Raw genomic sequence first — 19,288 nt, 5'->3', positions numbered from 1 at the left:
GTCTGGGTGATGGCCAGAGGGCAGCGAGGGGGTCAGGACACGGGCAGCGAGGGGGTGGAGTGAGAGGGGGGCAGAGAGCTCAAGTGTCCGCCCCTCCCCACACCCAAGGCCTCACAAAGGCCCTTTGAGGCTGGTCTCCTTCCCCCCGGGCCAGAAAAAGGAGAGAGGAGGGCATAGGGGTTAGGGGGTGGCGAGCAAGAGGCAGGGCTCTAGTGGCCAGGCCTGAGCCGAGGCAGGGCTCAGAGTCAAGTGCAGCGGCTAGAGTCAAAGGCACCAGGGACCCTTTATCTGGTGTCGAGGGGGTAGGCCAGGGGAGGCAGGGTCCCTGGTTGGGAGGCAAGACCCCTGGGTCCCAGCCCAGCTCTGCTACCGGCTCGCTGGGCAGTCAGGGCACGTGCCTGCCCCTCTCGGCCTCAGTTTCTCCACCTCTCAAGTACCCCTGTCCAAGAAAATATACAGGATCTTTCCAGTTGGAAGGGACTTGAGATCGAAGCCGAGGAGAGGAACATGAAAGCTAAATGTCATGTTCCCACAGTGTCCAGGGGGCCAGAGGGAACTTTATAAAATGCAGACCTGACCTGTCACACCTGCCGAAAGCCTCCTTCGATGGCTGAGGCTGCCTCCGAGTGCCCCAGCCCTGGGCGCAGCCCTGCCGACCTTGGGAGTTTCAGCCTCCGGGTCTGGCATCCTGTGCCTTCTCACCCTTCAACTCGGAGACGGCTTCTCTGATTCTAGGGCAGCGGGAGTCTCCTCCGGGCCCCAAGCACCTCGGCACAGGACAGTCTCCTGCACTGAAGTCCCTCCTGTGTGACCAGCTCTCACGGTGTCACCCGCTCGGCCGTGCAGACTGGGGAGCAGGTCTGGGGCGGTGACCTGTGGCAGCCTCCCCATCACCCAGGCCCCTGAGGCACCCACTCCACACTCGGGAATTGGAGTTAAAGAGGATGAAATCATGCCATGAGGCCAAACACTTCTCATAAACACACACTAGCCTCAGTGACCAGGGCCAGGATAGGGGGACAGCCGGCCAGCATAACTCACTGTCCTCAGTAGTAATGGTGATAGCTGCCTGTACCAGGTGCCAGCTTTGCTGCCAGACCTTTCCATGCATCATCTCTTTTAATGCTCACAACTCTACGAAGTACTATTATTTTTTACTGCTATTGTTATTATTGATTAATCATCATCATAAATACTTTTCATTTACAGCAAATGACTACTTCATTACAGCGAAGTAAATCCCTTCTACTTGAATGTCACTACATTTTACTAGGGAAAGGTCACATCCACGTGACCTCACTTTTATCCTAACAATGACCCTGGGAGGAGGGTAGCAGGGCGGAGGGTCCCATCTTTCCCGTGAGGAAGCCGAGGCCCGGAGAGCGGGGAGCTCCTGGCTGGGCAGTGGTGGCCACGGGATTAGGGTCCCTTCTCCTGGCTCCTCGCCCAGATCAAATCCCACAAAGGAGGGCCCAGCATCAGGCCCTCTACTTTCTCGGCCACCTGAGGCCTCAAGATGACCCCTCCGGCCACCCCGCCGTCCCCTGCAGACTGGGTGGGTCCACATTCGGAGGAGACACTGACCTTGGGCCGCTTCCACCTGACGGCGGGCCCTGGGGCGTCCTTATAGTACAGCGAGTCATCGGTGGCCGGGAAGGTGGGGTCCTCGAAGAGCACCTTCCTGCACAGGCAGGCCCGCTTCAGGGCTGAGTAGTCCTGGTCTTCGTAGGACTTCACGCACGAGAACATGGTGGCCGCTGTCCCGGGAGGGGAGGCGGAGACAAGGCAGCGGAGGGCTGGCTGGGTACGTGGCCGGCTCCCAGGGTCCCTGGGAGGAAAGAAGGCAAGAACATCACCACCTCCTGAGGACTGGATGAGTTAGATGCTCCCCGCATGCACCCTGCCTGCAGCCTGAGCAGAGAGCATCCTCATCCCCATCCGACAGGCTGAACTGAGGTTCAGACGGGGAGAGACCTGCCCAGGGTCACACAGCTGGTACACGCAGAGCAGAGACAGGAACCCACCGGCCTGCCTCACTTGCAGCTGAATTCTCTCATTTCTGATGCTTAGAGGGGACGCGAGGCCTGCAGGCCAACCGGCCAAGGACACAACCACCATGGTGCTTGGGGCTGCCTGGGGCACCGCCCTCCCCACCTCGTCTCACCAGCCCTCCCTAGACCTCCCGGGGCTGAATCTGACTAGCGGCAGACCCAGCAGCTCCCTGGCTGATGTCACACCCACAGGAAGGCAGCGGCATTGTCTCCAGGTCTCTCGCTTCCGGACTCTTGCCCCTTAGTCCAGAGTGACACATTCCTGCCCCGTATGGAAAAACCTTGACCCCGCGCCCCCTCTAGCCGTCATTCACATTCATTCTCTCGACCCCGCCCTCCAGCACCTGCCCTTGACAACTCCCAATTCCATAGGGAGCAATCTCATCGCTCCTTAATCCCAGCGACCTAATCCCTGCAGACCCCCCACCCCCCATCTCATGACGTCCCAATCTCCTAAACCCGACTCTCCCCCGACAGCCTCCAGACCTCGCAGGTCCCACACTCCTGAACAGCCTCCTCTTCCCGGGCTTCAGGGCCTTCTGCTGCTGGTCCTGACCCCTCCCCATTTCCAACCTTCCTCCCCCTGGGGGTCCCCTGGGGGCTGCACCAAGCCCAGTGGTCTGCTCACTCACCCCCTGCTGATGACCCCTGTATCCCTGTGTCCAGCCTGGACCCCTCTCCTGGGCCCCCGACCAGCCCACCCCCTCCTTATGAGGACCACGGTCCCCTCACAGGCACCAACCCAAAACTGAACTCATCTCCTCCCATGCCTCCCCCACTCCATCCCCGGGACAGGGCCATGAGCACCCTCGGACCAGAGCCCCAGACGGCAGGGCCCACTGGTTTGTTCCTCCTGCGCAGGTAGTCCCTGGCCCAGAGCCCAACACAGGAGGGCCTGTACACGTCAGCATCCTCCCTTCAGCCCCGAGGGTCCAGGTGGGCCCAGCCCAACGCCCTGAATCTTGTATGTAGCCCCGTGCTGACCAAACACAAGGGGCACAGACTAGACCAACGTGGCCAGGGAGGGCCCCCAGGAGGGGAGGGCGGTGGGGGTAGCAGCAGCCAGTGGGGCCTGATGCCTCAGGCGCCCTGACAGACGCTCGACAGCCACGCATCTGGGTGACAGCCCCACCTCTGTCCCCATATTGCAGGCTCCATCCAGGCCACTGGCAGAGCTCCACACCTCCTGGGTCTACTCATCCCGGGGCCTGCCCAGGGCAACGCTGCAACCCCGCCGGGGCACGGGACCCAACCTCCCAGCCAGGCTGAGGCAAACCAAGGCAGGGCAGGCTGGCTTCTGGGGCAAACACGAGTTTGAGAGCAAGACTAATGTAGGTGCCAGGCCCAGCTGCACCACTCACTGGCTGTGTGGCCTGGAACAAGTCACTCAACCTCTCTGAGTCCCAATTTTCTCATCTCCACAATGGGAACAACGTTGCTTCAATAACTGGATGATGCCATTATAATTAACCATGGGCCAAGGAGACTGCTTAGCAGGCCAGTAGAAAGAACGAGAAGAGAAGTGGACAAGCCACCTCTCATTCTCCAGAGAGCCTCCATTCCTCTGGCACCCACCAAGGGCAAACCACCGGGCTAGAGGTTTGTGTACAGTATTCGCAGAAAGTGATGGGTAGGCCTTTCACTGTTGCCAGTTTTCAGAAAAGAGAACTGAGGCTCAGTGAAGGGAGGCGACTTGCCCAAGTTCCATGGCAAAGTCTGGACTCAAACCCACATCCTCGAACTTTGGTGCCTCCAATTTGGCCTGGTGACCCTGCGGGGCAGGAGGAAGGGCTGAGCGCCGGGCAGGGCAGGGCTCATCCCACCCACACCCTGGCTGAGCCAGCCTCCCAGAAGGGAAAGACAGGGAAGAGAGAAGCAGGAAGGGAAGGAGGTGAGAATGGGCAGTGAGTGTAGAACATGGATGGACAGCAGGAAGGGCCTGCCGAGGGGCTGAGAGCTGGTTTGTCCTCTGCTCTGGACCCACAGCCACTTCATCTTCTGCCCCCATATCCATACTGGGCCTGCTCAGTTGCTGTGTGACCTCAGGCCAACCACTTAACCTCTCTGGCCATCCCTCTGCCCAGAAAAGCCAAAAACCCTGCCCCCTCCCTCCTACCCTTCCAGCCTTAGAGGCCTGAGGGAAAGAGAAGGGGGAGCCTGGCGAGCCAGCCCCTGGGCTCCTGGCACACAGCCACCCAGGAGAGTCATTAGCATCACGGTTTCCGCAGGACCTGCTCAGGAAGCAATTTAAGCTGCAAGAATTAGATCAAAGAAGCTGAAAGCAGGAGCCCAGAAATCAGCTCTAGCAATTCCAGTGTTCAGAGCCCGTGGGCCCAGGGAGGGGGAGCGAGCGGGCCGAGGTCATGCGGCCTGGCTGGGGGAGGATGAGGGTTTTGGCTGCCCTCCAGGCCACACGGCGGCCAAGGCTGCTGGGAGGGCTTGCTCCTGAGGAGGACAGAAGGGAGGTGGAGGCAGAGAGGGGAAAGCTCGGCTGGGCCAGGGCCTGGGAGAACCGGGGCCAGGCCTGGCTGGCTGAGGGTATGACCCAGATCAGCCATCTCTCCAGCCTCCCCCTGCCAGCCTGGCTGACCGTGGCCTCCTTATGCCGGGCTCTTCTGGTCCCGGCCTTTGCACAGGCTGCAGCTCATGCTCGCTGCCCTCCTGCACCCTCTGTCTGCCCCAAGGTCACCTCCCACTCCACCCACTGGGGCAACACCCCCATGGGGTCACAGAGTCACCAGCCTCTGAGCTTTGCTCTCTCCCTGTAGTTCCAGGCATAACCACTGAAGGCCACAGATAAACCAGAGTCAGGAAAGCCGGATTCCGAACCCCACGCCAACTCCATCTGGGCCTGAGCTTGGAGCCACGGCACTTCCTTCTGATGGTGTTTACACTGTATGTGAGCCAGGCACTAACAGGACAGTCCGAGCTTCCCAGCTGCCCACCAGCCTGCCCTCTTCCCTCTGCCCCTGCCAATTCCACCCCACCCCCACCATCCTCCACCCTGGGCCTAAGTTCCCGTGCTACGAGCTCCTTGCAGTTCCCTAAAGCTGCTTACCCAGGACCTTTGCACACACTGTTCCTGCCACACCCGTACCTGGAGAACTCCTGGTCACCTCTCAGACTCAGCCCAAGTACCTCTCACCTGCCCCTGACCATGGTACTCCCTCTGCCTCCAGCGTCCTGGAACCCCTGTGACAACACCTGTTACATTGTACCCCATCTGCATATGACTTGTCAGTCTCCCAGCCCAGCCCAACCTCTCCAGGGCAGCACCCACGCCCAGCTCCTCCCTGTATTCCTAGTGTCCGACACTGGGGGGTGGATTCAGTAAATTGGTGTTGAATGAACCAACAAAGGTGATGCAGCAGGAATTTCTTCACGGTCGGGAAAAACAGGATCAGACGGCGGCAGGGACTCCCCAGGGGGATCAGCTTTCCGTGTCAGAGACACTGCTCTCAGGTCTCCTGATGGCCAGGGCCCACCTCTTCCCATCAGACCCGGCCTCTCTCTCCCCTTCCTTCCCTCTCCTGGTGGCTGGGTGCCAGCCGGTCCCCACACCCCCCGGTCGGGGGAGGTGCCACTGTAGCCCTGACGTCTCTGCCGCAGCCCAGCCCTGCTCCAGCTCCTGATGGAGACCTGGCAGAGACTTGGCTTTGGTTCCCCAACGTCTCCCCAGCTGTGCGACCCAGGACAGGCCACGTGACTTCTCTGGTCTGCGTGGTCCTTGTCTGGAAGTAAGAGATAATGTGCCAGGGCCTCTGGGAGGCTCAAATGAGACACTGCCGCAAAGAACAGCATTTTGTACACTGTCATGCACTGTGCCCCTGGGGGTGTCAATATCGACTCCTGGGGCACATCTACAACGTTTCCAGACCCCTGCCAGAAGGGGGGTTCCTGTCCCCAAGGAACATCACTGGCTAGTGTGGCCAACAGACACAAGGCAGATGGGATATGTGTCATTTCACAGGTTCCAGCAAGAGTGACGCCAGGAAGCCTCACAAAGGCCTGGCCCAGAAGTCAGCTGTCCTTTAAGAGAGAAAGGCCATTCCAGGCAGAGGGAAAGGCCCAAGCAGAGGAAAGTGCAAGGCAATGGAGACCCAGCCTGGCACAGCGGGGGCCGTGGACTGAGCATGCCAGGGCATCTGGGAGGCTCAAATGAGGCCACTGACCTGGCTCAGAACAAGGGCACAGGAATGCTTGCCAGGGAGCTCGGAGAACCCAGTCTTCAAGCAGGTCAGTCAGAGCTCAGTTTGAGACCTGAGTTGAGTTCCAACACTTAGTGCTGTGTATCCTTGGGTAAGTCACTAACCTCTCTGAGCTGTTATCAACTCTACCCAGCTTCAGCCTCTGAGGCGGCAGAGAAAGAAAGTAGCATCTGCCCTGGGCCTGCCCTAAGGGAGCTCTGTCTGCTCTGGCCTTAGAAATGGTGTGTACTTCCTTCTAGGAGGCCGTGGCCTAGCCTGCTGTCCCCCGGACCTGCTGGAGGTGGTGGGGACTGCCTGGCTGTGCACAGGGCAGAGTAAGGGCTCATCTTGCAAGAGGCCACACTGCAGGGGGTGACACCAATGAGCCTGGACGTCTCAGCCACCACTGCCAGGGAGAAACAGGAGAGAGAGTTTTAGTCCCATTTTGTGGCTAAGAACATCAAGGAACGTGTCCAAGATCTGCGGCCTGTGAGGCGGATCCCAAGCTTCCAGACTCCGTATCACACCAGGGCTCCCCAAAGCAGGGCCCAGGTTAGTACTGTGATCGTTTTCAGGGGTTCGCTGAGGTGGCAACAAAGACGTCAGTCAGAAAGTTACTCCCCATCCACTTCTCTCTCAAGGAGAACTGGGGTAGGTTGAGTGAGGCTTTAATCCCTCGCCTTGCCCGTCTACTTAACAAAGGAGGAGCAGCCTTGGGCTCAGAACAGCACCTGGCAGGGACTGAATGGATTTCTCTGTTGTTTTCACTTTATTTTTAAGATTCTTCCAGTTACTCTGTATTTATGAAGAGTAATCCTGACTTTCCACTTACAGTAGACAAGCAGTTTCCTTTAAGAAATATTAAGGAAAAAGGAAGTTGATTTAAAGAAAACTATTAAGTTCCCAGTGGTGTAGGCGGCAGCCTCAGCATTACAGCAAGCCACAGAGGGCAGGGTGGGGCCGAGGAAGGAGCCAAGACCCTGTTCCAGAGCTGTGCGGCAGGGGCCAGTCACCTCATCTCTCGGAGCCTTGGGGCTCTCCTCTAAGGGTGGGATAATGGAGCCGGCACACCAGCGCCGAGCATAGCCAAGGCCACTTACAGAAGAACAAGCTGGTAACTGCTGGTGTTCACAAGACCGTCACAGAGCTCTAGTAACCGAGACAGGCTGGTACTGGCGCAGGGGAGATGAACAGACCAATGGAACAGACCAGAAAGCCCAGAAAGAGGCCACAGGGAGAAGGACACCTGATTCCTGACAAAGGCGACACCACGGTGCACTGGGGAACGTATGGTCTTTTCAATGAATGGTGCTGAGTCGACCGGTCATCGCACAGAAGAGGACTCATCTAACTCTACCTCCCACTCTACACAAGAAACAATCCCACACAGATGGCAACTCTAACTGGAAGATAAAACAATAAAGCTTTCTGAAGAAAACATAAGAAAAGGAGCGTGTCCAAATGGCCAATAAACGGGAAGCGCCCAACCTCACTAATCCTCAAAGAAATGCAAATTAAAACCACAATGAGCCACCACCACACCCCCACCAAAAGAGCTAAAGTGAACACCACCACACACACACACACACACACACACACACACACACGCCCAAGTGGAGCTTCTCTACATGGGTGAGGAGAGTCTAAATTGGTACAATCACTTGGCAAAACCATCTGACCATATCTATTAAAGCCAAACAAACACATACTCTGTTCTGCAGTAATTCTACTCTGAAGAATACACCGAACAGAAACGCAAGCACATATTCAGCAAAAACCATGTACAAGAACGTTAACTGCTTTGTAGTATTTGTTATAGCTGAGAATCAGAAACAACCCAAATGTCCATCTACAGAAGGAAAGATAAACGTGTGGTTGTAATGGAGTATTACACAGTAACGAAAATGAGCAAATCATTGTTGCATGCAACTACACGGATGGATCTCACAAGCGTAATATTAAACAAGAGCAGCAAAGTTCAATTCCATTTATATAAAACTGAAAAGCAGGCATGGCCCGTCTCTGGTGAACAGAAGGCAGGAGAGTGGCTCCTTTAGGGGTAGTGACTGGAGGGGCACAGGGGCCTCTGGGGTTCTGGCAATGCTACCTCTTGATCTGGGTGGTGGCTACAGGGTGCGGTTACTGAGCTGTGCGCCTATGACTTATGCACTGTTCTGAGGTCAGTTAGGCTTCAATAAACAGTTAAACCAAGAAAGCCAAGGCAGTGGCCCTGGGAAGAAGGGCTGGCTGACTCTGGTGACCCTGATCCCACCAGTTCTGGGCTTTTCACAGCTCCAGCCCTGTCGGGCTGGACGCCTCATACCTGGAGGGTCCTACCTGGGGGTGGGGAGCAGGGAAGGAGCCCCGGGCTGGGTCAGAGCACTGGCCCTGGCCTGGCCTTGTCACCACAGACTGTATGACTTTCTCTGAGTCTCCTCCATCTCTCAGAACACTGTGGCTTTGACACTGAAAGTACTCAAGTCCAAGAGAGGGTCCCACAAGGTGAAGGGGGTGCCCCCACAGCCCACCGGGCACACACCTCCAAGGCCTCCTCTGCATCTGGGAAGCGGGTGCCAGCCAGCCAGGGACCAATCCCAGGAGACGCTGTCAGACCGGAGGGCAGGCCGGTGCTCAGGGAAAGGAACTGAGCTGCAGCAGAGTGGAGGGGAGGGTGGCGGGGACGCCCCGGATCCCAGAGACCCCGGAACGCCAGGCGCAGGGACCAGGCTTCATCCTGAAGGGGTGGAGAGCCAGGGAACGGTGCTGAGCAGGGGAGGGATTTGAGATCCATCTGGCTGCCACATGGAGAATGCACTAGAAAAGGATAAGACTAGAGCAGAAAGACCAAAAGGAAGGCTGTAGAACTTGAAGTGGCAGCTCATGTGTGACTGGAGAGAAGACAGGTTCTGGAGCCATGAGGGAGGGAGACTCAACTTTACTTGGTGGCCAGCTGGTTTGGGGGTAAAAGAGAGAATGCAGGAGGCCTGCCGGGGTCCCTCCTCTGTGCCCCTATTCCCCACACCCCACAGTGGGTGGCTGTCGTGCAGCACAGGCTGGCAGGGTGGGCATCATCCAGTGCTGGTCGAAGGAACCAATGACGCCCCCACCCACAGCCTGGCAAGAAAGCCCCCCATCTCCCCCACCTCCCTTCCTCGGCCTCCCACTACACCCCACGCCAGGCAGCAAGGCCCCCTCCCCATGATCGGGGAAGGTCTGAACAGCCGTGTCTCATAATTCAGGGGACGCAGTCGATTACAACGTGCACATCTTGGCTGATGCCCCTTCTGGGCTGGCCCTGAGCTGACAAGCAGGGGCCAGATCCTCGGGCAGACCCAGGGGAGCAGGGACTCAGGGGACAGACACAGGCCGAGAACTAACCAGACACTGTGGTCAGTGCTCCCAGGAGTGAGGCATGCTGTGGGTAGGATTATAGGGATGGGGAGAATGGCGGTGGCTCTTCAAGATGGAACCTGAGCAGAGCCTGGAGGCTGGGCCAGAGGCGGCAGGGGGAGAGCAGGTAGGATGCGCTCCAGGTGCAGGGAAGGTGGGAGAGCACCAAGCAACACCGGAGGGCCAGGGTGTGGAGCACTGAGAGGGGAAGGCTGGCTGCAGGGCTCTTACTGGGGCACAGCGGAGCCAGGGAGGGGCGGGGGGCCAAACTAGGGTCAGATTCTGCCTCAGGAAAGGGGCTGAGGTGGTGCCCCAGGCCGGGGAACGCTGTGGCCTGAGTCTAGTGGAGAAGGCCAGATGCCAGGGGCGGGGGCCTAGGAAGCGCAGAGCCTCAGAGTTTGGTGACTGCTTATTTGTACGTTTTTGTTTTCGTCAATGTGTTCATCTCTTTGATCCCATACCCCACTCCCATTATCCTCTTGCCCCACAAGCCACCATTTCAGTGACATGCCTACCGCATATCTCTGTGCTACTGTGGGTGTAATCTGGCCTCCCAGGACCCCGTCTCCCCCATCTACTGTGTGCTGAGGAACAGATGGCGGGGTGGGGGAGGGAGAACGGGAGGAGGGGGAGCTGGGCTGGGGCCACTGGGGTTCTGGGCTCTGGCAGCAGAGCCGGGGGCCAGGCCCAGTGAGTCACTCCAGCCAATGCCAGGCAGGCTGGCACCAGGGCTGGGAAATCCTGTCTTTCGTCTCCTCCCTCCCCTTATCGTTTCTGTCCGTGTCCAATCCAGTCTCCACCCAGCTACAGAGGGATCTTACTAACACATAAACCCAACAAGTCACTCCCCTGCTAGGAGACACAGAGGGCCTGGGGGGCAAGGCCAGGCGACTGGGGTGCAGGGTCTCTCGCTGGTCCTCGGGGACAGTGGTCCTGGGGCGCTGATGTTCCTAGTGGTGTATTTGAGGGAGAAGCCAGGCTCCAGGCCAGCTGGCAGTGCGGCCTGGTGAGTCCCGGGGCCTCTGCCCCCAAGCTGTTCCTCACTGGGACTCGGGGTGCATCACAGAATGTTGTGAGGATGGGCCAGGAAGCCTCAGTAAGTGGGGCGTTCCCAGGAGAGGAACCTCCAAAAGCAGCATCCCAGCTCAGGCTCCAGCGGGCAGTGGGCAGGGACAGGAAGAAGCTGGGACCCTGGCCTCGCTCCTGGAGGCGAGGGCTTCCCTAGGCAGGGGGCAGGCCAAGGCCAAGCCTCAGGCAGGGCGAGCGGCTCAGCCGGTGTGGGCACTGAAGGCCCCGAGTCCCGGGAAGCCCGGGGCAGTCGGTCACCCACCTCGGGGCTCCCAGGCCAGCACCACGTCCTGCCCAGAAGGTGCTGAGAGAGGAGCAGAAGCAGCTGAGGGGCCCCAGCAGGAGCTCCTCTCTCTCTCCAACTGGGGGCAGGGCGGGAGGGGGGCATATGTGACACCTGGAGCTGCTGAAGCCCCACAGGGGAAACAACCTGACAAAATGAGACTTGATCAGGTCACTGAAGCCACCTCGGCGCCACTGCACTGTGTGACCCCAAGCAAGCCCCTGCCCTCTCTGGCCGGCTGGTTCTCACTGTTGAATGGTGGGGAGGGGGACACCTCTTGCTCTTTTCTAATCTGCGGGGTTTGTCACCATGAGATCCTCCTTTCCTGCTACCTGCACAGGCAGCCTCTGCCCCAGCACCACCTGCCTCCAAGACTCCAGGATGGAAACCTGGTGAGATGGTGCCCATTTCTCAGATTGGGAAACTGAGGCTCAATTCCTAGGTCGAGCTCCTGCCCAACCTCAGAAATGAGCTGCACTGTTCTCACTGCACAGATGAGGTCCAGGGGCTAGAGGGGGAAGAGATGCATTCACGACAGAACCAGGAGCCTGTCTCGTGTCAGAGCTCTGCTCGGCCTGGCCCACCACCCCCTCCCTCAGGCAAAGGCAATGATGCACTCACCAGCCCCAGAGGCCCACTCAGTGTGTGTCCCCCCATCCAACCTGCCCCCACACTTGCTCTGTGCCTGGCCAAGGGGACAGCGAGGAGTCAGACAGGGCTCTGGCCGGGGTTCAGCCTGGTGGAAGAGAGAGACAGCGACCCCAGTACCAGCTGAGAGATCTGCTCTAAAAGGGCAGTGATCCATTAGACGGGGCACTAAAGGCTCATGGAGAAGGTAGCGTCTAAGAAGGATCTCAAGGACGGACTGTGATTTCAAGAGACGGAAAAGGAAGGTTCAGAGGAGGATGGAACCTTCTGGGAGGAAGAAACCATTTAGGCAAGGCTGGAGGACAGTGTGCAGGGGAGAGGGAACAAGGAGGAAGGGGCTAAAACATTAGCCTCACAGAAACGCTGCCATGGCCGGGTTATGGCAGCCCTGAAAGGCAGGCCAAGAACTCGGGAGCGTGCCAGGGTGTGAGTGCGGCTTCTGGACGATTCACAAGAAGGTCAGATGGAAAGGAGGCCAGGAGGCAGGCAGGGAGACAGGGCTGTAGAAACGGCCCCTGGGAGGGGAGCAGGCCCGTATGGCACGGCCTTGGCCGTGAGACGAAATGGAGACCCACACTACAGCCAGGTCCACAGCACACAGGCCAGGGGCTCTCCGGGGTTTAGCTGGGGGTTCTTCCTCGGAGGCACCAGGAGGCTCACCACCTCCAAAGACGACAACCAGTCCCCGGGCGAGTAGTGTGTTGGCAGCACTTCCATGCTCCGGGCACTGCTCTGCACCGTGTCACGTTCCTGCCCATGGCAGCCTCGAATACCAATGCCCCCTCCTCCCCATGCCCAGGCAGAGGGGGACTCAGCCTCAGAACGTCCCGTCCACATCCTCATCCTCAGATGGGGAGACTGAGGCCCAGGGAGGGGCAAAACAGTTACCTTCCTTGTGCCTCAGAGTTCTCATCTCTAAAATGAAGGTCTTCCGCTTGACTAGCCCAGTCTGACCCCACCCCATGCTCCCCCCGCACCCTCTGCTCCAGGCAAGACTTAGCCTCAATCAGCCTTGGTATTCTCATCTGCAAATGGGGCGCCCAGCCCAGCCCCAGCCCTCACAGGGTGATGGTGGGGATCACCCCTGCACAGCACTGGGTTTATCGAATGAATGTCTGACATGAGCTGCACTCCACCCTGAAAGTCCTAACACACTGTCAAATACAGGACGGGGTCTGGTCACCGGGGAAACCCACGGGCACATGCCAGCACATGCTCCCTTCCAAACATCCCTGATCTCTGGCTGCCGGGTCTCAGGCTGGGTTCTGGGGCCAGAGGAGCAGCAGGCCCAGGCTCTGCCCACAAAAGCTCCTGGGCTGGAGGGGAGGCAGACACAGAGGGTGACTCATGGGGGAAGCTAGCGGCTGCGGGTGCCCGGGATGGGGGTCCCTGAGAACGGAGCCCGCAACGATGCTGCAGTTGGTGCCTGTGGTAGGCTGAATAATGGCTGCCCAAAATATCTACATCCTAATGCCTGGAACCTGTGTATGTTACCTTATAAGGCAAACGGGACTTTGCAGATGTGATTAAGGATCTTGAGACAGGCGATTATCCTGGGTGATCCAGGTGGGCCCTAAACCTCATCACAAGGGTCCTCATGAGAAGGAGGCAGAGGGAGATCTGACTCCAGAAGAGGAAAACGCGATTTGATGAGGGAAGGAAAGACTGGGGTGATGAGGTCACAGGAATGCCAGCAGCCACCAGAAGCTGGAAGAGACAGGAACAGACTCTCCCCCAGAGCCTCCAGAAGGAACCAGCCTGCTGACACTTTGATTTTAGCCCCATAAGACTCATTTCACACTTTTGACCCCCAAAACTATAAGAATAAATTTGTGTTGTTTTAAGCCACTAAGTTTGTGTTAATTTGTTACAGCAGCGATAGGAAATGGATACTGTTCTTGACGAACAGTGTGGGTGGGTATGTGGCCTCACGCCTCTCTCCTGCTCAGGGAAGTCAGTGAGTGAGTGAGGATGAAGTTATTACTCCTCCAATTGCTCCAACGTAAAAAAAAGTCACCCAAACTTCGATGTCTTAGTTACTATTATTAGTAACAAACCACTTGGGTTCCACCTCACCCCGAGTGGCAGAAGAACTTACACAATAGTGGTGGGCACCGAGGCAGGGGCTGGCTGGGCAGCGGCAGGCAGGGCAGACCAGCAGGCTCTCTGCCCAGGCTACAGGATCCTGTGGCCAGCACCCCCACAGCGATGGTCAGCTGGGTACCAATGGAGGGGCTTTGCCGCTCTGGCCACCAGCTGCTTCTCCCATAGCTGGCCACATGCCCCACCGTGGCAGAAACCACAGCCCACACCCACAGGCCACCACAGCCTCAGCCACCGCCACCCTGACACCCCTAGCCCCGGGAAAGCTGGGGGCCCCTAGAAACATCTCTGAAGAAGGAGAATGGGGAGCAGTAACTCAGGCCACTACAGCAAGCAAAAGCTCAGCTTCCAGAACTTCCCGTGTCCAAGCCAGAGGGCTGGCTTCCTAAAACACCCTGGATTAGAACCCCAAAGGGACTCGGCCCATTTTGCCTTTAGTGAGCAGGAAAAGGCAAGGCCTGAGGCCAAAGGGAAGGTGGCGCTCAGCCTAAGTGAAGTGAGGCAACCCCAGGCAGAGGGGAGCTGCGGGGGTGGGGGCCCTGAAGGTGAGGCCTGGGGGACCACTGCCAGCCAAGGAATGTTTTGAGCAGGAAGGGCAAGGGATGAAGGGACAGAAGAGGTCTCTGTGGGGGGGCTCGAGGGGTAGAGGGAAGGGGGCTCTAAAGTCACCCAAAACACTTGAGGCCATGGGGGAAGAGAAAGGCAGGGGTGAGGTGGGAAGATCAGCTGCAGACAGACGTCCACGTCTGCCCCAGGTCCCCAGGACCTGCCGGGGAGCCACATGGCTCCCGGGGTTTGCAAACCTGCCCTCTGCAGCCGGGGGAGGGGGCGCCAAGGCCCCCTGCTGAGCTTTTGCTGTGACCTTTAGTGAGCAGGAGCCTGTGGGAGGCCCAGGGACGTGGTCAAGCAGATAGCAAGACCAGCCACGAGAGGGGGCTGAGAGGGTCACGTTCCCCTCACCGCTGAAGCCAAGAGGGGCTCCCACTTCCAGGGGAGGGATCCCGTTTCCTTTCACCCTTCTTCTCCCAGACTTGGCCCCTCCTTCCTGGGGGCTGTCTCCCCAGGGGAGAAGGGACTAAGGGATGCAGATGGCTAATTACTGTGAGTTGTAACGGCTACCAATGGTAACGGACTTCGTAAAGTGCTTTCAGCAACACGATCTACCTTCGTCATCATCATTCTCCGAGTCCCCGTGGTTAGGCAGCACTGATCCCCACTTCGCACATGGGGAAACTGAGGCTCATGGGGGAAGTCCCCCGCCTCGAGGTCACATGCAGAGCCAGTCTCGGCCAGAAAGAAGCTTGGACACAATGACGGGCCCTGCAGGTAGGAGGTCGTGGAGAGAGCCTTCCCCATGCCCACTGGGGGTCCAGGAGGGCCTCCTCGTCAGGGACCAGGGCTTCAGGGCTGTCCTGAGAGCCCTTAGGGCAAACAGGGGCAGAAGCAGCCAGAGACAGCACTGGCCAGGAGCACCGTCCTGATGTCACTCCCAAAAGCCCACAGGCCTCTCACAACCACCACGTCCAACCCCCACCTCATTGACTTGGCCCAGACTTGTCCACCCACATCTCAGAGAGGGCTCCCCCCACTCTTCCCCCACACTGGGGCCCTGTGCAGCCCCTTAGCGCCTCCCATTCGCCCCCACCCCTGCTCTGGGAATCCCTGTTGGATCCCTTCCTTCTGTGCAGAGCCTAGCCCAGAGTGGGCAGCTGGGGAGGGGGAGGAGTGGGCCTCTCCCTGCTCTGGCCTCCATAGCAACTCACCCACTATAGCAGCCAAAGAGGACCCTTCTCAGACGCACACCTGACTATTTAATGCCCTCCCTGCACACTAGTGCTCGGTTTCACACCTCCAGGCCCTTCCCCATCTATCCCTGGGCCTGCAGCGCCCGGCCCTTTCTTTTCTGCTTGGTGAACTTTCCATCCTTCGAGACCCAGCACCCATGTATCCAGTGAAATCTCCCCCAGCTCCCAGGCAGGGACTGGCCCCTGCCTGGGGCTCCAGCACTGGGTACAACTCTGGGCAGAGGCTTATCTGTTGACCCATCTGCCTCACTGGTCGCAAGAGAGGGCTCCTCAGGGCAATGACCCCGCCTGAGCACCTCTTCGTCCTGGCACCCAGCTCGGGACTGGCCTGAAGCAGCAGCAGCTGGGCCTGACCCCACCCCGCCCAGTCCCTCAGCAGGGGAAAGCAGCCAGCCAGGCCTTCCCACGCCCGCCCTGGGACTCTGGTGACCAGAGCAAGGACCAGGCCCAAAGACCCTGGGGGGTCTCAATCCTGCAGCAGATCATAGTGGTTCTCCAGGAGGCCTCACACTCATATGGTGGGCTGAGGCCCACCCTCAAACCCCTCTCTTCCAGGAAGTCTGCTCAGATTTCTCTCTCTGAATCAGAGAAATAGTTGCCCTTGGCACATCTCTCTCCAACTCTGGTGCGGGGAGAAGATTCTGGCTTGAAAGCCAGGCTGACCCAGGTTCAAATCCTGGCTCAGCAGCCCGGAGAGAAAGAGGAGCTCACTTCACCCCTGCGTGTCAGCTCTCCTCCTCGCTGTGGGGTCTGGGGCTGAACCCCACTACTTGAAATGAAGCCTGGAGACAACCTGGCACCTGTTACTGATCTTCCGTCCTACTTCACCTCTGGACCCCACGCTGGTCTCCCCAGACTCCCAGCTCTGAAGGGTGGAGGCGGGATCAGAGAGGCCCAAGATCCGTTCTCTCCCAGATCTCCCCCCCCGCCCCCACACACGAGTCCAGCAGCCCGCAAAAAAGGCCGCTATTCAACCCAGGAGGATCAGGAAGGGAATTCGCCTTGGCCTTGCCCCCTTTCCCAAGCCTCCAGGGACGGGGGATGGGGGCACCGAGGAGGGGCTGTGGAATCGAATGGGTGGAGGGCTGGGAAGGGAACAGGAAAGGGGAATTGTGAGGAAGAGGAGGGGAAGGGCGGCGAAGCCCGGGGGTTAACCCCCAGCGCATCCGCACTGGGAAACCGACTCCGGAACACCCGGGGAGGGGGAGTGGGGGACCCTTCGCCGCGGGGCGGGGGTGGCGGTGGGGTGGGGTGGGGACGAACCCCCGGGGCCGCGGCGGATGCTCGAGGCCCCCGCCCCCGGGGCTGAAGGCCAGCGCTCACCTCCTTCCTCCCCTGCCTGCGGGCTGTGCACCCCCCACACGGCTTCGTGCGCACAGGGCACACGCACTGGCCCGCGCTGCATCCGCACACACACCCCCGAAACACACACATGAACACAGGCGCGCCCGCACACGCCTCCCTCTGCGCAGCGCCTCCTACCTGCCGCGCCGCCGTGGGCTGAGCCAGACTCTGGGGATGCAGGGCACGGCGCGGGCACCGGAGGGGGGCTGGACCCGCCCCGCGCAGCAGCCTCCGGCTTTGGCTGGGGATCGGCTGGGGCTGGCCTGGGGCGGGGGCCGGAGCTCGGACTCGCTGGCTGTAGCCCGCCCCGGCCCGCCCCGCAGCCTCCGCCCATTTGGGGACAGAGGCGTGGTTTCCAGGCTGGAGGGCCAGGACTGCTGCGCATGCGAACTGGCGCCTCGCTGTGGCGAGAACCGGGTGGGAAGTGGCTGCGGGGTTCCCGCTGGGGAGTAGGAGGGGATTTGGGATTCCCCTCTTTCCTCGATCAGGCCCCCGTTCTCCCTCCCTCCCAGCCTCGCTCTGTCCACTGTGGAATACTCCAGGAGCCCCTCAGGGCCGAGCCCGGGGCTGCAGCTGCCCGAGGGTTCCGTGCCAGGGAGCTCTGAGTATGCATCTTGTACAGTGACCCCGGCTAGGGCCACGGCAAAGAACGACCTGAAGAGGGGCGCCCATCTCGTCCCCATCTCCATGTCCATATCCATCCCCGGGGTTTGGGATGGAGGGGGGCCCAGACCCCAGAGGCTCAGAGGGCCCTTGTCAGATGGGGAGAACTGGCTCCAGGCCCACATTGAGCATTTACCCGCGCTATGATAGGGCAGCAGCAGCAGGAGGGGCATGTTTTGGGCATAAGCTTGAGAAGGCTTGTGAAGGACCAGTCCTGGCACATGGCAGGGGCTCGGGCATGCGGGCCTCCTCTCCGCGGCTCTGGGACAGCAAGGCAGACACGCGTCTGATCAGCTCATCGGAGGCCTGTATGAGCCCACTTTGCAGATGGAGAAACTCAGGCCCGCTCACCTCTCCCTCCAGTGTGCCCAGTCTCGGTTAATGATTTCATCCACCTTTCGGACTAATCCGGCCTCTTTCACCACCTCACAGCCCTTGTCCCAGGCCTCCCAGATGTTTCTCCCCTGGGTGTAGCTCCAGGCCCCTCGGGAGCCTCCTATCCAGACAAGGAAGACTTTCAGATAGGCAACCATGACCCCCCCACCCACGGAACAATGTTCTAAGACTGCGCCCCTGCCTGACTCCCCCACCCAAACCCCATTCCACTGCCTGTGCCCTGGGCAGCAGCAGCCTCCCCAGGCCCCCAATGCTCCTGTAGGGGAGGAAGAATATTCCTCTACCCTCTAGGTCCTTCTGGCTGATCTAAGAATTAAATTCACATGAGACAGAATAACAGGAGAAAATGAAACGAAATTTAATAACATGTATACATGGGAGAAACCCGTCTTCAGTTAAAGACACAGGAGGATGTTAGGGGTAGTGGTTTGGGACTTCAAAGGTCGGGAAGGCAATTCACATGGAGATGGAAAAGTAAACATTTGGTAAACAAATGTTTGCTGGGTCATCTACAGACGATGTGACCTGGGAAAGAGAACTTTGATAAGAATGGGCTTAGCAAGGATCCTTCTGTCTACCACACCTAGTTTCTATCACACTAGAGTGATCTTATGGTCCTAGCTCCTTCCTGGGGCAGGCCTTCTGTCTTAAATTCCTTTAGGCAGTTAGGAGGAGGTCAAAGTTTCTTTTAGAGTCTCTTGTCCTTAAAAATAATCAAGCCAAGGGGCCGCCCGGTGGCGCAAACAGTTGAGTGCTTGCGCTCTGCTGTGGTGGTCCGGGGTTCGCTGGTTCAGATCCTGGGCGCACACCAAGGCACTGCTTGGCAAGCCATGCTGTGGCAGCATCCCATATATAGTGGAGGAAGATGGGCATGGATGTTGGCCGAGGGCCAGTCTTCCTCAGCAAAAAAAAGAGGAGGATTTGCAGATGTTAGCACAGGGCTGATCTCCTCACAAAAAAGGTTAAAAAAAAAAAAATGAAGCCAAAAAGACACATTTTGGAGTGGCCAATTCAGATCCCCCACACTCCTCTCGAGCGCTGTCCACTCCTCCACGCTCAGACCTGTTTGTGCTGATGTGCCTCTGAAAGCCTCTTCCTTCCTCTCCATGAGGCGTGTCCTGACATCAGGCCATGTCTCCACCACGAAGCCCCGCTCCCCTTCTCCAGCATTCCCACTCCCTTGCTTGCCTGGAACTCATGCTGCCTCTCTTGGAGTCCGTGGTGGAGTCTGCTGGAGGATGAGGCTGAGGCTCATTCTGGAGAAAACGTTAGTCCTTGGGGAAGCCGCAGCTCTGATCTCCGGTCCTCACTCTGCTGGTTACTGCCGTGTGATCCAGGCAAGTCCCCTAT

General features: G+C 58.8%; 1 protein-coding gene across 4 annotated transcripts in view; it reads right to left on the bottom strand.

Annotated features, from left to right (window-relative positions):
- Positions 1-17,139, bottom strand: part of CAPN5 (calpain 5) — a 51,869-nt gene extending 34,730 nt beyond the window's left edge. For 2 of the 4 annotated variants that reach the window (XM_087433483.1, XM_087433487.1), the window contains exons 1-2: positions 17,018-17,139; positions 1,585-1,828 (exon numbers count right to left, since the gene is read on the bottom strand). In XM_087433483.1, coding sequence (XP_087289609.1) covers positions 1,585-1,749 — 165 coding nt within the window. In that variant the 5' untranslated portion in view covers positions 1,750-1,828; positions 17,018-17,139. Of the gene's footprint in view, positions 1-1,584; positions 1,829-2,024; positions 2,131-16,858; positions 16,927-17,017 lie in introns of those variants that run through there. The other 2 variants (XM_087433485.1, XM_087433484.1) reach the window with 2 other exon arrangements.
- Positions 17,140-19,288: the final 2,149 nt, after the last annotated feature.

Source organism: Ceratotherium simum, chromosome 7, assembly GCF_057802395.1.
Source record: "Ceratotherium simum simum isolate JZ-2026a chromosome 7, ASM5780239v1, whole genome shotgun sequence".
NCBI classification, from domain to species: Eukaryota; Metazoa; Chordata; class Mammalia; order Perissodactyla; family Rhinocerotidae; genus Ceratotherium; species Ceratotherium simum.
This window is presented reverse-complemented; position numbering and strand designations above follow the sequence as displayed.